We start from the raw sequence: 16,597 nt of genomic DNA on the forward strand, positions 1-16,597 counted from the left end.
TTTTATGTAAAGCGACTTACAAATGAGGGTAATAGAAACAATCAACATGACAAAAGAGCAACAATATGAGCAACAATATATAAGTGTTGTGACAAATCCTGGTTATTTTATAATAAAGCAGATGGAAAAGAAATAGAATAGATAGAGCTAGTGTTAGAGGTTAAATTATTATTATTATTTTTTAAAATAATAATTTAAAAGAAAACAAGTAGGTGGAATAGAAATAGAATATAGATTTCTGGTGTTAAATTATTATTTTTTTAAATCTAACAATATGTATTATAAATTTAATGTCTCTGTTACTACTCAGTGGAGAAGAGGAGAGAAGTATCCTCAGCTTACAGAGCTGCTCACACTTACATGTGACCAAAAAACTAAAAAAGAGAAAAAAACATATTTGTTTGGAAACCAGTTACAATTTTAAAGTTAAATTTGTGTTTAAATTAAAGAATGAAATCATTTACCTGTTTAGAGTGTGTTGACAGTCTGTGTAGTTGGATGGCTGAGCTCCAGAAAATCAGTAATGAGGAGCTTTGAGAGTTACAGATTTAAAAAAACAAAAAGGGCGGGAATAAAGAACCCTATACTCTAACACAAAGAACATTTTCAGCGTAAAAGGGTTCTTCATTATGCTATGGTTCTAAATAGAACCGTTACTGTACATGTAAAGAACCTTTAAAGAACCATGTTTTTTTAGAGTGTAGTTACAGACTCTTCCAACAGGGGCAACCTGGGCTATGCTACCAGTAACTTTATACAACATTTAAAGTGACCTGAGGCTTAATTCACTTACTCAATTCAGGGCCTTGGTCTCTACAGTCTTAATCAACCCACTGCAGCTTTCCCTTGACCAATGTTTCTCAGACTTAATTAATATGTTTCCTCTCTGGTCTTTAGTCCCAGTAGGGTCAATGTTTTCATGGTACATTGACATAAGTCCTGACAAATCCTGGTTATTTTAAAATAAAGCAGATGGAAAAGAAATAGAATAGATAGAGCTAGTGTTAGAGGTTAAATTATTATTATTATTTTTAAAATAATAATTAAAAAGAAAACAAGTAGGTGGAATAGAAATAGAATATAGAGTTCTGGTGTTCAATTAATTTTTTTTTTAAATCTAACAATATGTATTATAAATTTAATTTCTCTGTTACTTACTCAGTGGAGAAGAGGAGAGAAGTATCCTCAGCTTACAGAGCTGCTCACACTTACATGGGACCAAAATACTAAAAAAGAGAAAAGAACATGTTTGTTTGGAAACCAGTTACAATTTTAAAGTTAAATTTGTGTTTAAATTAAAGAATGAAATCATTTACCTGTTGAGAGTGTGCTGACAGTCTGTGTAGTTGGATGGCTGAGCTCCAGAAAATCAGTAATGAGGAGCTTTGAGAGTTACAGATTTAAAAAAACAAAAAGGGCGGGAATAAAGAACCCTTAACTCTAACACAAAGAACAATTTCAGCGTAACAGGGGTCCTTCATTATGCTATGGTTCTAAATAGAACCGTTACTGTACATGTAAAGAACCTTTAAAGAACCATGTTTTTTTTTTAGAAGAACCATGTTTTTTTGGGCAACAGGGGCAACCTGGGCTATGCTACCAGTAACTTTATACAACATTTAAAGTGACCTGAGGCTTAATTCACTTACTCAATTCAGGCCCTTGGTCTCTACAGTCTTAATCAACCCACCGCAGCTTTCCCTTGACCAATGTTTCTCAGACTTAATTAATATGTTTCCTCTCTGGTCTTTAGTCCCAGTAGGGTCAATGTTTTCATTGTACATTGACATAAGTCTAGAGAATTCTGAATTCCTATAGACCTGTGTTTCACATTATGGCACAATTAAAGGCATCTAATTAACTTGACACTCCCAAATCTAGGTCAGGTAGCTCTATATTAATGTACTTAGAGTAGAAATATATTAATTGAATCAGACTGTATATAGAAAGGAGATGTCCACAATGTGTAGTAAAATGGGGTTATTGATACAGAATTATATATGTAACCGAGCTAGTTCAGTCACTCCCACTAAATTTTTCATGCTCTGCATTCTCATTACAACAAATTTTGTTAACTGAAAGTCTCACAATGATATGTATTAGTTCACGGTAGACATATTTAATAAAAGCAAAACTGTTAGAAAGTGTTTTCTTGGTAAGAAAGTCTCAATTTGTTTAAGAAGTTTTGGTAATGATTCAAAAATGATTGAGATTGAGAACACTTGCAAGTATAGGCTGTGTGACATAAATCCCCAAGGTTTTATTAGCAACAGTGTTTGTACTGTAGTTAGGGTGTTGGATAACTGGTGAATTTTCTTGAAGCACTAGAGGTTTATTATCAAAGGGTTTATTGAAAGTGACAAAACAAAATATAGAGGCCATTAATAGACTCTCCCACAGGTCTCATCAATCAGACATTTTAAGGTGATGAAATGGTCTGGTATTTGTAAAAAATAAAAAAATGCTCAATGGCAAATATATGCCAGGGTAAGTATTTCATATTATTCTTATTTGCAGTAGTCTCAAATTTAATGTACTGATTGAGTTAAAGTATGTAGATCTTTTATATTCCTTTCTTAATAATACAGCAAAAATAAGGATAAATATAGGCAGTTTTGGGGATAACAGATTGTGAAGCTAGGCTAGTAGCTTATTTGAAGTTAGGTTAGTATCAAATATATCACTATTTTTTCAATGCCATATTAATTTCCATAACTATCCAAGCTGAAGTGGACTACACACACACTCAGGACATATTAAGATTGGTTTACTGGGACTTGGATTGGAGTCTGACCTGCAGTCTTAAAAATAAGGGTACTAAAAGGACAACTGTTTCCCCTTCCAATGAACAGTTTTTAAAAGAACCATTTCTTTTCATAGTGTAAAGAACATTTTAATAATCTAAAGAAGGCTTTTCCCCTATAATGAAAAGGTTCCATGGATGTTAATGGTTCTTCATGGAAAAACAGAAGCCAATAAAGAGTGATATTCTGCTAATGGAGCTGTTATTTCCATAACACTCCTCCCTTTTGATCATTATTGATCACTTCTATTGATTAATGTAGATAAAATGTGTTAACACATTACCCTTATAGTTTACATCAATCGTGTAAATTCACTAGGATTTAAAACAGTATCACTCTCATAAGGGTGAAAAAAAGTATTTGCATTGTTTTTTTTATGGAACATAGTCATTCCTAACATATAAGCAAGCTATAAATTAAACAAACAACTCTTATATTTGATTGTAGGTAAAAATCTTAGTGTGATATTCAAACAGAAGAAACTTTCATATCTTAAACCCATAAACCAATTCCATCCCCAGTTATCATTGGCATTTACTTCTCTAGCTGTCAACCTGTGAATTGCATTAGTCATGTTTTGAATACAGTTCCCACAAGTACACACACCCCCGCCAGGAGATGCGGTGAGTTGGTCCAGAACTAGTTGGTCTTGCAGTGCAGTCAGCCTCAGTCCTCGTAGTTCCTCCTGGATGCCTTCCATCATCACCTTGGTAGTGTTCATGAAACTTATCAGTTCATATCTTGTGATTTCGACTTCAGTTTGAAGAAGGCTGACCCCAATCGCCGGAATTACAGCATGGAAGAACTTCTCCACTTCGTTCCACACCCTGTTTTCCCTCAGAGCATAATTGTCTCTTGCCAAACTTGATTGTTCTGCTTGGCCTTTCAGTGGGGACACTTTCTTTTTGATCTCTCTCTTGGCTTTTGTCAGACGATTTCTGGTGTTGTTTTGAAGGTGTTCAGGTGTCCACACAGCCAGCGGTCTTCCAGCACACTGGTACCTTCATTGTCAGGCACATGGGCAGCTATTGTGGTAGGCCTCTGTGTGTAAAAGTGTTAAGCAGAAAGTTCATGCACATGTTTATTGTTGCGTCACTTGTCAAGTTGGTCGTGTAGTTTCTCTGCAGTGGTTGGATGGTATGTTTCCTAACAGCTCAAGTCCCTCGCTGTCATCTGTTGGCCTGTACTGACTTCAGATCACTCCCACACAGTGATGTTGCTGCATTGTTCAGCTCCCATACACCACTGTATGTTTGTTCACCTCAGTCAGCCAGACGCCCCCCTTGGCACGGGGTGGCTGGTCAATCACCTTACTGATCTGTCGTCCTCTGGTTGCACTGGAACCGTCCTGCAGTGACTTGCATGCACCCACGTAGCTCTCTCTGCCACTTTAACCGCACTGTGTGTTATCAGCAAGACCTGATATCATGCAAGACTCCTTCCGCTGGCTTGGGCAGAGTGTCCTTGACCTGCTGAGATCTGAGAGAGAACAAGAGACAACTATCGACAGCAGTTTAGCATGTCATCTTTACACAAGGCTGTAAAGGACAGTGGTTGTGGTTCTGGTCCAACTCCATTGGAAGCTGGCCTGCCAAACAAAATTTCAAATGGAATCAATTTAGTGTTTTTTTTTTTTCTGGTTGTCATATACATTAACACAATGGGGAGTGCTTTTACCCAAGACAGTCCTGTCTGCTCACAACACTTCATTAATTTGTTCTTTAATGTCCCACCTGAGTGATGGCTTCATTTGCAAAAGGTGTGCCAATGTCACTCAAACATTATATGATTGAATGGCTGGTTTGGAAGTGGGTGTGCTGCTTGAGGCATCATTTGCCCTCTGTCCACTTTGCTTGTGGCACAGATCATACATTATTGACAATACTTGTCCGTAAAGGAAATATTGTGAACCAATATTTAAACTGAGCAAATCAAACATTCCCCCTTACTCACGTGATCTAGGCCATGTACAAGTTTTGCATAGTGTGGGAAAAAGTGTTTTGGCAGACATGGTCTGTCTTCAGTACTCAGCCAAAGATATTTTTTTTATTTTTTTATTATTTGCACTCGGCCTTCACCCATTGTTTCTTCTCCTCTGTTGTGGAGAAAAGCTTGCATTGCTGTAAGAGAATCAGAAGGGACTGTGAATAAGTCATTGTTAAGTGTTACACAGGTAAAAGAAGGCCCTGTTCTCATAGCTGCATCATTCGCCGCAGTATCAGCTCGTTTGTTACCTAAAAACACAAAATCATCACTTTTGGAATGTGCGACGCATTTGCAAATAGCAAATGACTTTGGTAGCAAAATTGCTTCAAACAATGCTGCTATTTTATCATGGTTTAGATCAGGCTTACCATCTGACTTTAGAAATTTCCTGTGTTTCCACAATGCCACAAAATCATGACAAACCCCAAAAGAGTAACGAGAATCTGTGTAAATGGTAACTGTTTGTCCTTCAGCAATTTTGCAAGTCTCTGTCAATGCTACTAATTCAGCCCCTTGAGCAGAGCAATGCGCGGGGAGCGCTCCAGATGTTATTGTCCCATATGCAGTGGTTACAGCTTAATTTGCTCTGTTTTTGCCAATATTTGGGTCTCTAGATGCTTAACCATCAATTAATGGAATTAAGTCAGCATTTTCTAAGGGGGTTTCTTTTAAATCTGTTCTTGGTGTACAGACCTGTTCAAATGTGGCAACACAGTTGTGTTGTTTCCCCATCCTGCTTGATAGGGAGCAGTGTAGCAGGATTTAACACTGTGCATCTTTTAATCGTGATTTTTGGCATTTCAAATAGAATTGCATTGTACCTGAGCCACCTGTCGTTTAACAAATGGGATGTTTTCTGTTCCGACAGGATCACAGAGACCATGCGTGGCACGAGCAAAGTCACATCAGAGTACCCCACAATTTCCCTTGAAGCTAAAATAGCTTTTTCTTCAGATGCAACAGCTCTCAGGCATTTTGGCATGCCTGCCGCTACCGGATCGAGCTTACTTAAATATAATAGGCCACAGGTCTCCCTCATGATCCTGTAACAGAACAAAAGTCAGAAACCCATTCTCTCATCAACAGTTTGTACAAAATTTCTCTCTGGGTCTGGGAGTCCCAGCGTTGGTTATGTTTGTAGCAGTAATATATTCTTAAATGCTTTCTCTGCTTCTGGAATCCAGGTCAGTTTGTCATGGGGTTGCAAGCTCTTCCCATGAGCCAAAGTGCTCAGGGGCGATTCTTCATTAACATAATTTGGAATGAACGTTCGACAGTACGAACACATGCCCCAAAATGACATTAGTTGCTTTTTTGTGACAGGCTTTGGAATCTTTTGAATTGCCTCTTTTCATTTCTCAGATAAAGATTTGCCATTTTTAGTGATGATGACCTAAAAATGTCACCTCCCTTTTTACAAACTGCAGTATTGACAAACTTAACTTGCTTTGCGACCCTCAGTAGCCAAATGTTTTATAAGTTTTACAGTGTCTTGTTCGCATGTTTCATGATCTTTTTAACAGGGAAAATAGGTGTATGCACAGGAGAATTTTCACAGTGCACAATTACCCCAGCTGCTCTTAAAGATTCAAAAACTTGCGTTATACCTTCAGTAGCCTTTCTCTTTAGAGGATATTGAGGTTTACAGGGTCTGTAATCAGACTTTGGAGTGACTTGAACTGGTTCACAAATTTTAACCAGCCCCAAGTCAAATTTGGAGGAAGCCCAAAGTATTTTAGGGACTTCTTTAAGAGCTTGGTTACTCTGTACTTCCTCTGCTGAGAGGAAGTAGTGATCTGTCATTGCATCATCAATTAACAGACTGTGCGTACAGCTTTAACAGCAGGCCTGTGCAAACACATTCGGTATGCAGACAGTGTTGGATTGTATTCAACACTGTCCTCTGCTGTCGCCACCCAATTCACATGAAAAATGCAAATTTTTACAAATAAACCAATGTCTTCCCAATGTTCGTTATTCTTTCTGGATAACGCAACATGTGGAAGAGAATCAACAACATCAAAAACATTTGCTGTTCATTTCTCAAATCAACAGCAACAGCACATCTGTGTTTTGTCCAGATGAACCATTTCAGGTCTATTCAAACATTTCATCTCTTTCAAATGATACATGTGTTGAGCATTGTAATTCAGAGAATGGCATAAATTCAGAATTAGGTGAAACTGTCCTTTGCAGCATTGACAAGCTTTTCACATAATTCATCATCTTTCAGTTTCCACTGGCAAATATACAACTGCAATTGTTGGATTGTGGCTAAAGTTTGAATTTGACACTGGGCCAATTCCCAGTGAAATCTCTTTCTAACAAATTTTGAAGGCAGTTTTCTGACAGTAGAAAACACTGCTTAAAGTTCATGCCATTCCTATCCTCACATCTCAACGGTTCAGTGAAATTTTCTCTGACAGTTTAACCAGATGCAGTAGTAGACCAAACTAAATTTCCACTTAATTTTGGAATTGGATGTATTTCATCAATTCTAATTACTGAGTTGCCAGCCCTTTCAACTCCATTAACCCATAATTTAATCTGTGGCATTTGTTTATAAGATAATTTATTCAGATGACTATATGTGCCTATGTTCTTGTCGAGAGAAGATTTATCATTTTCTAATCTTTCAATGTGATCATGTATCAAATCAACCATTTTTCTTCATTGCTAAGAGCGAAAATATGAGCAAGCATATTTTCTTTGTTGCAGTGAGCATAAACATGAGCAAGCATACTTTCTTCATTGCAGTGAGCTTTAGAGAAAATGTTTGTGTGTTTCAGACTTATCTGTTTGTGCTGTGTGGCCTTGGTGGACTTTGCTCCCAACTCCCCCCTCCTTCTCCAGCTTCTGCTGTGAAAGTCTCTGTTGTCAGTCTGCCTCAGCTTTTTCTGGTCCAGCCGCCGTTTGGTTGATCAAATGTGGACAGTGAAATTTTCCAATGTCCCCTCTCCACCAGTAAAAGCAAACATCTGGATCAATCTGAGACAGTCTTTGTCCTCTGCCTCTTCAGTGTGATTTTTGCGGTGCAGATGCAGTTGTGCTGTAGGATGGAGGCAGCAGTGGTAGTTGAATCTGGGCTGCTGTGGTATTTGTCGATAGGGGTGAAGCCAGGAGTCTAGATCAAAGTCATTTTTCCAAGCTCTCTTTTATTTTGTTGAGGGCTGTTATGCTAAAGGTACCTTTTCTTTTGTGGAAAACCATGATTCTCAACCCAGGGTATAACTTCCATAATAATTTCCCATATTTCTTTTTCATGTCATTGTAAATTGGACTGTCCAAATCATCTAGATCGATCTTAGATTTGACATTTCCAGACCCCATCCTGCAATCCTCGACTTTACCTGGAACGCGTCCTCTTTCCCTCACACGTGGTCATCACCACCGTGTGGCTTCACACTCAACTCGCGGGAAGTCTTGTCACCCCCATCCTGCTTACTTGCAGGCCCGTTTCCTGTACCCGCGAAAAAACCAGTCTCACATACCTGCAAATCTATCCTGTTTCACGTACCTGTGAGAAACTGTTTCACGTACAGGTAAAACGTATGCGTACCTGTGAAAACTTGTTTCGCGTGTATCTGCGAAACCATATAGCTCCATGTACCCATGAAAAAAACGTTAACGTACTGGTGACCTATGGAGTGGCTTGGACTTGCATCATAAGGTCTAGGAATATCAAACCCCAGTTTACCAAATTAGAACCCCAATTTTTTAATTTGCAAGACAATTGGATTTTGAATATCAGTATCAGTGTTTGTGTTTGTAGCTTTTGTTTTCTGATGAGATGAGAGAAGTGAAGTTAAGGTAGCCCTCAGACATCAACCCCCCTTCCCTAAAACCTTTTGGGGTTTAGGGCTAAACCCTTTGTGGGTTTAGGGTGATCAGCCAACTAATGTCCTCAGGTCCCGGACAATCAGCTGTGGAATCCCGTCATTCGTCGCCAAGTTTGTCGTGGAAATTCTAATTCAATAACAATTTGTAGAGACTGAGAATGAAAAACCAAACAGAGTTTTGTCTTTGTATTGCTTTAATGATCTGCAGAGAATGATCTGGTTTACACATAGCTTGAGTCTGTGTGCAAAGAGATAACACACAGACTCACAGCACACTTTTTATAGTTTGTAAAAAGATACATTGAAGGACAGATTAGGACCTTTGAGCCAATCATGTTGCTCAGTGCACATCACCCCATAACACATGCACATCTCATCCACATTACATGGTATATGTCTAGTTACTCTCAAAACTGCCCGTCCCTGGTACACAGTTTCCCCTTAAATGTTGTTTTTCAACCTAAAGCAGTTACGTGCACAAGTTACATAAAATAACTCAATGTCCCTATGGACTATATACCTTGATCATTGTATGTTTAAAAAGATACTTAAATGAGATGAATGCAATCAATGCAAGATTAACAAAATTTCCATAACAGTATCAATAAAGTATCACTAGATTAAAATAATATGACATTCTTTTTGACATGCACCTAAAGCAGGACATCAAACCATGTTTGAGATTCATTAAAAGTGATGATTAACAACTGACCCGATCTGGGTTGCATTTCCCAGTTGATAGAGACCATTGGTGGCAATGGTTTCTATGATCTACTTACATGCCTATGATTCTTCTGGAAAATGTTGCCCTGATCAGTATAAATAATTTCAGAAAACATGTACAAACATGGCTGATATCTACTAACTTTTGCAATTTAATTTTAGGTACTCAGGATTGTTTTGGTACTCATGTAGTCTCAAGTCTCCTGCTACTCTTCACCCTTTAGTTTCATGCTTTTTTCCACAGATTTTCTTGTCTTGAGGGGATTAGATGTGGGTGATGTCAGAAATATGGTTGTCTATATAAGACTAATGTGTTTCACTGTCCTTCGTGATTGACTTCACTTGAATGTAGTCTCTTCTACTGCATGAGGTGAGAAACATTAATTGTGTTGTCTGTCAAGTTATATTATAAAGATATTTTTGGGTAATTTTATATTAATCTTTACTTTTTCATAGTTTTGACAGGGTCATAATGGAGAACATATCCATCGTAGTCAGTTTTGAGCTGACCCTGGATCCATTTTCCATCCCTCCAGGAGCAAAATATCCCATATTTCTCTTTGGCATCTTCATTTATATGTTTGGTGCTTTTTGTAATCTCACCCTGTTGCTCCTTATTATTCTGACACAAAGTCTCCACAAGCCAATTTACTTCATTTTGCTTAGCCTCCCTCTGAATGATTTTGTGGGAATTAATTTCATGCTTCCCAAGGTTCTCTCTGACATTGTGACGGAAACCAATAATACATACTATCCCCTTTGTGTGCTCCAGGGTTTTCTGCTCCATATATATGGAGGTGGTGTTTTGTTCACCCTGGCAGCCATGGCTTTTGATCGCTATATTGCCATTTGTATGCCATTGCGATATAATACTCTGATGACACCCAGAGCTGTTATGACGATTGTGGCTCTTGCATGGGGGGTTGACTTTTTATTCATTTGTACACTGTTTTCCTTGCAGGGAATGCAGTCAAGATGTAGATCTCATATTGTGAGTGCGTTTTGTGATAATCCTTCACTTGTTAAGCTGGCCTGTGGTAATACTATAGTTAACAACATTTTTGGCTTATTTACAACAGCCATGATACAGATTATTAGTGTTTCCATTCAGGTGTTTTCCTATGTGAAGATTTTGATTACCTGCTTGGTTACAAGTAGGTCTGACACAAAGAGCAAGGCCATCAACACCTGTGTTGCTCAACTGGTCATTTTCATCATGTTTGAAATTGTTGTGATTTTCTACATCCTGTCCCACAGGTTCTCAAATATTAATGCAAATCTGCAGAAAGTTATGGGAATGCTTATTTTTTTGGTGCCTCCTGTTATGAATCCAATTGTTTATGGACTGAACAGCCATGAAATACGAAAACATTTCCTTAAAATCTTTCACAGAAAAATCTCTGTTTAAATGTGTTTCATTATATCAGTTTGTGCCAAGATGTCTTATAAAGCCTTCTGCTGATGTTCAAAGGCAATTCCAATAAATTATTTTTAACATGTAGTCAGTAGAGGGCAATTGCACAACAATTTTCACTTTTGGGAAAATTAATAGTTTCACATTAATGCCAAGACATATATATGATCAAAAATAATAAAAACTGGTCTGCATTCTAATTTATTTATTTATTTATTTTTATTATTAAGCTATATAACAACAACATCAACAACAACAGATGTTTTGGCTACCTGCCTTCACCAGTGTAACAGTTCTTTGTTTCTCAGCTATTACATAGAAAATTACAAATATCAGATTATCATAATCAATCCACAAACTCCAGTTCCACATCTGAAACCAATTAATGGGAACAATACCAGGCAAAAACAAAACAAAAACAACTTTCCTAATAAACATTATGCCCATAATTTACCTCCTTCTTTAACATAAAAAAGAGTGCAGACCAGTCTTTCTAACTTTTGAGAAAATTACCAGAAATTAAAAGCACAACATTTTTTATTTTTATTTGCTTTGTTCCAAATTTCTTGCTTACTTTGCATACTTATAATAGAGAATGCAGAAGTGCATATGTCATTTTCAGTGTTAAATGATATCTGCTATCATGAATGGCATTTTATGACAAACATCATTTATCATTAGGCAAATGTCAGGCCCTCTCATTTTATGGTACTTTCTCAATATAAAGTTTTTAGCTGTAATAGGTTTGCAGGAAATTTCTAAAATAGACATATGCAGAGAAGCATGTATGTAATGACAAAATATATGTATGTAATGTAATGATACTGTACATTTGGTGTTTGTGTATTCATAAAAACCATAAAACATTGTGAAAATTATTTTTTTTTCATTTTCAAAGTTTTCTGTCACTTCAGTGTGAAACAATCAGTTTTTTTTGTTCTGTTAAAAAAAAATAGAATGTGTTCTGCCTGCTTCTGTCATTTCACATGCAAACAAAAAAGGTCAGACACATCATTTCTGTAAGTAAAGTAGCAGTCTCATCCTCTGTTCTGTTTACACAGACATTATCCAGATTGGATATTTAAAATGATATTGAACTGAAAATACAGTTTGTGGGGAAGAGCCCTCAAGTACAAGTCTTCTTTTAATTAATCGGCCAGGTCTAAAATGTAATGTTTTTAATGTTGCTGGGTGTGTGTTAGTTAGACGTTAATTTCTGTAACTCCAATATTTGCTCAACATATTATTGATTTAATATAAAATAAATAACAGGTACTACTGAGCTCCATGTGCAGAAATATTAATAGGGTAATTCAAAAATCACAGGATAATGAGGCAGCATAGCCTAAACGTAATGCGAGGACAAAACCATGCAAATGTAATCAAGATTATATGAAGCTTGTCTGCTGAGTGCATTTAAAGATATTTTTGTGTTAAATGAGAAAGTATCAAGTAGACATTACACATTGTAGCTTTAGAAATATTTTATTTGATTCAATGGCTGTAATGGCCTAACATAAACTATGCAACATAAAAGAAGATAATTTCAGAAACATCTCAGTATAGTTTGTTCATATAATGAAAGACTCTGGTAACCAAAACAGCTTTGTTACCAACAGTCTTCAAAATACCTTTCTTTATGGTCCACAAAAGAAAGGTTTGAAACGACATGAGGGATGTAAAAGAGTAAATGATGACAGAATTAATTTTTTTGGGGGGGTGAACTATCCCTTTAATGTTTTTATTATTATTTTTATTATTATTATTACTAACTAAATGATACTCTAAAAAAAAAAAAAAAAAAAAATGCCGGCAGGTGCAGTTAAATGCCTTCAGATGATTCGTTCAAACGGCTGTTTCATTCAGGAAAGAAGTAAACGGCTCTCTTTAGGTGTGTTTGACTTCATGTAGCACCCTGCAAACCTACCGGCGAGAGAAGCTGCTTGCAGTCGAGGGCGGAATTGAAACCAGAAATGTGAAGTCGGACACTTTCTTCTCCCGGTAGTGATGCTTCTGCGGTGTTTGCATACTCTTATCACAGATGAAGTGAATAACATGCAATATTTGTCAAATGCACAGACGTTTCAGAAACGTTTTAATGAGCAACAGAAACACTTTTTATATACTGCATAATACAGTCCCATCTGTTCAAGAATAAAGTTACACATAAACATATACTATTTAAATACCAATAAAGTGGAGGTATATTTGCTTTTATCAGTGTTTTTTTTTTGTGAAACAGATGCCAGTCGTGAAACAGATGTCGTACTCAGCGCTTCTGCTGATCTCAAAATGCTATCGTGGTACTTTGATGCCATACTTGACAGTGACGTGGCATTAGTTCAAGTCGGACAAAATTTCTAACCAGCATGCACTGCTTCAAGTCAGCCACCGGTCGGTCTGTGCAGTGCTGCATGAAGTCGAACGCATCTTATATGAATGGAGCTTTGAATCATTGATTCACACGATTTGTTCAAAATGCAGATGATTCGTTCAAAACACTGTTTCATTCAGAAACGAAACACCGCTGTGTTGCTCAGAGATGCGCAACAATTCTGCTATGGCTAAGGTAACAAAAATACATAATATTGTGTTTAAAATATAATACAATATCAACATTCAGCATCGCGTTAGTTCAGTCAGGCCACGTTAATCACGCTTGCATCAGCCGACAGTCAGCTGTTCCTGACGTGTACCAATCCAGTCTTGACACCTATTACATGCGGTCTATTTAAATTCCCATTCTTCAGCATCTCTTCTCTTGCATCGCTGCTTGCAATTAACTCCCTCCTCCAACCCCAACTCCACCAACTGAACCTGTAATCCAATCTAACTTTGTTCTTTCTTTACAGTCTCTTCATTAGAAGCAGTCTCTATCACATTTCGTTTACAACTCATGTAATTGTGAATTGTAATTATGTATGCATATAATGGTTCTGTTCTGTACCCCAGGGGGGTTTGTCTTGCTGCTCTCCCCGCTCTGTCCAAGCATGGCTGCATGGACAGGCGTGTGGAGTCTTGCCCAGAACATAACCATACTGCCAACACTAACTGTATGCAATATAATTGTCATAAATATACTTGACGGAAGTGGTCCTGATTGAATTCTTATTTACTGAACTGTTGTATAAAATCACAATTAAACTTGTGATAAACTTGTGAAATCAGCACTCGTTTAATAGCCTACAGTGCTCCCTGCTCATGTGATATTGTATGATATAAATATGAGACAAAAACACAAACAGGGGCATTTTTGCACCAATATCTTGAATCTTAGGGCATAACTGCATTTATGGAGTTGTTGCCCTGCCCTGCATCATATTTGTCAACATTTAGCTGTATGAAATGTAAGATGACGTACAGGTCTGTGGGCGGGGCCATGCATTAACTGCATTAAAAGACTTTAATCACGTTTTTTTTTTTTTTTTTTTTTTTTTTTTTTTCATTTTTTGTTATAACTAATTAAAGTTAACATGTTAAACTGACTGATCATCTCTGTAAACTTCAAAGATGTGAATTTGTGAAAACAGTGATGTCATGCTATGTGTGGTACTAAAAGGACAACTGTTTCCCCTTCCAGTGAACAGTTCTTAAAAGAACCATTTCTTTTCATAGTGTAAAGAACATTTTAATAATATAAAGGCTTTTCCCCTATAATGAAAAGTTTCCATGGATGTTAATAGTTCTTCATGGAAAAACAGAAGCCAATAAAGAACGATACTCTGCTAATGGAGCTGTTCCTCATGTCTGCTAGGCCTGATTTAAATCTTATCAACATAGCCATAAGTATCAATAAAGTATCACTAGATTAAAATAATATGACATTCTTTTTGACATGCACCTAAAGCAGGACATCAAACCATGTTTGAGATTCATTGAAAGTGATGATTAACAACTGACCCGATCTGGGTTGCATTTCCCAGTTGATAGACCATTGGTGGCAATGGTTTCTATGATCTACTTACATGCCTATGATTCTTCTGGAAAATGCTGCTCTGATCAGTATAAATAATTTCAGAAAACATGTACAAACATGGCTGATATCTACTAACTTTGCAATTTAATTTTAGGTACTCGGGATTGTTTTGGTAACCCTTTTTTTCCACAGATTTTCTTGTCTTGAGGGGATTAGATGTGGGTGATGTCAGAAATATGGTTGTCTATATAAGACTAATGTGTTTCACTGTCCTTCGTGATTGACTTCACTTGAATGTAGTCTCTTCTACTGCATGAGGTGAGAAACATTAATTGTGTTATCTGTCAAGTTATATTATGAAGATATTTTTGGGTAATTTTATATTAATATTTACTTTTCCATAGATTTCACAGGGTCATAATGGAGAACTTATCCATCGTAGTCAGTTTTGAGCTGACCCTGGATCCATTTTCCATCCCTCCAGGAGCAAAATATCCCATATTTCTCTTTGGCATCTTCATCTACATGTTTGGTGCTTTTTGTAATCTGACCCTGTTGCTCCTTATTATTCTGACACAAAGTCTCCACAAGCCAATTTACTTCATTTTGCTCAGCCTCCCTCTGAATGATTTTGTGGGAATTAATTTCATGCTTCCCAAGGTTCTCTCTGACATTGTGACAGAAACCAATAATACATACTATCCCCTCTGTTTGCTCCAGGGTTTTCTGCTCCACATGTATGGAGGTGGTGTTTTGTTCACCCTGGCAGCCATGGCTTTTGATCGCTATATTGCCATTTGTATGCCATTGCGATATAATACTCTAATGACACCCAGAGCTGTTATGACAATTGTGGCTCTTGTATGGGGGGTTGACTTTTTATTCATTTGTACACTGTTTTCCTTGCAGGGAATGCAGTCAAGATGTAGATCCCATATTGTGAGTGTGTTTTGTGATAATCCTTCACTTGTTAAGATGGCCTGTGGTAATACTATAGTTAACAACATTTTTGGCTTATTTACAACAGCCATGACACAGATTATTAGTGTTTCCATTCAAATGTTTTCCTATGTGAAGATTTTGATTACCTGCTTGGTTACAAGTAGGTCTGACACAAAGAGCAAGGCCATCAACACCTGTGTTGCTCAACTGGTAATTTTCATCATGTTTGAAATTGTTGTGATTTTCTACATCCTGTCCCACAGGTTCTCAAATATTAATGCAAATCTGCAGAAGTTATGGGAATGCTTATTTTTTTTTGGTGCCTCCTGTTATGAATCCAATTGTTTATGGACTGAACAGCCATGAAATACGAAAACATTTCCTTAAAATCTTTCACAGAAAAATCTCTGTTTAAATGTGTTTCATTATATCAGTTTGTGCCAAGATGTCTTATAAATCCTTCTGCTGATGTTCAAAGGCAATTCCAATAAATTAATTTTAATATGTAGTCAGTAGAGGGCAATTGCACAACAATTTTCACTTTTGGGAAAATTAATGGTTTCAAATAAATGCCAAGACATATATATGATCAAAAATGACAAAGACTGGTCTGCATTCTAATTTATCTATCTATTTATTTTATTATTAAGCTATATAACAATAACATCAACAACAACAGATGTTTTGGCTACCTGCCTTCACCAGTGTAACAGTTCTTTGTTTCTCAGTTATTATATAGAAAATTACAAATATCAGGTGATCATAATCAATCCAAAAACTCCAGTTTTACATCTGAAACCAATTAAAGGGAACAATACCACATCATGCAAAAAATAAATAAATAATAATAATAAAAAATAAAGCCCTTCCTAATAAACAATGTGCCCATAATTTACCTCCTTCTTTTACGTAAAAAAGTCTGCAGACCAGTCTACCGGAAGATTAAAAGCACTATACAACATTTTTTTTTTGC

General features: G+C 36.8%; 1 protein-coding gene and 1 pseudogene across 1 annotated transcript; both read left to right on the forward strand.

The window, feature by feature from the left end:
* Nucleotides 1-9,630: 9,630 nt before the first annotated feature.
* LOC109076280 (olfactory receptor 51I1-like) lies at nucleotides 9,631-10,760 on the forward strand. Its single transcript, XM_019092008.2, has one exon. It carries the CDS (start codon nucleotides 9,825-9,827, stop codon nucleotides 10,758-10,760), a length of 936 nt encoding a protein of 311 aa, XP_018947553.1. The 5' UTR covers nucleotides 9,631-9,824.
* Nucleotides 10,761-14,899: 4,139 nt separating this feature from the next.
* Nucleotides 14,900-16,039, forward strand: LOC109076270 (annotated as a pseudogene).
* Nucleotides 16,040-16,597: the final 558 nt, after the last annotated feature.

This window comes from Cyprinus carpio, chromosome B15 (genome assembly GCF_018340385.1).
Source record: "Cyprinus carpio isolate SPL01 chromosome B15, ASM1834038v1, whole genome shotgun sequence".
Lineage (NCBI taxonomy): Eukaryota > Metazoa > Chordata > Actinopteri > Cypriniformes > Cyprinidae > Cyprinus > Cyprinus carpio.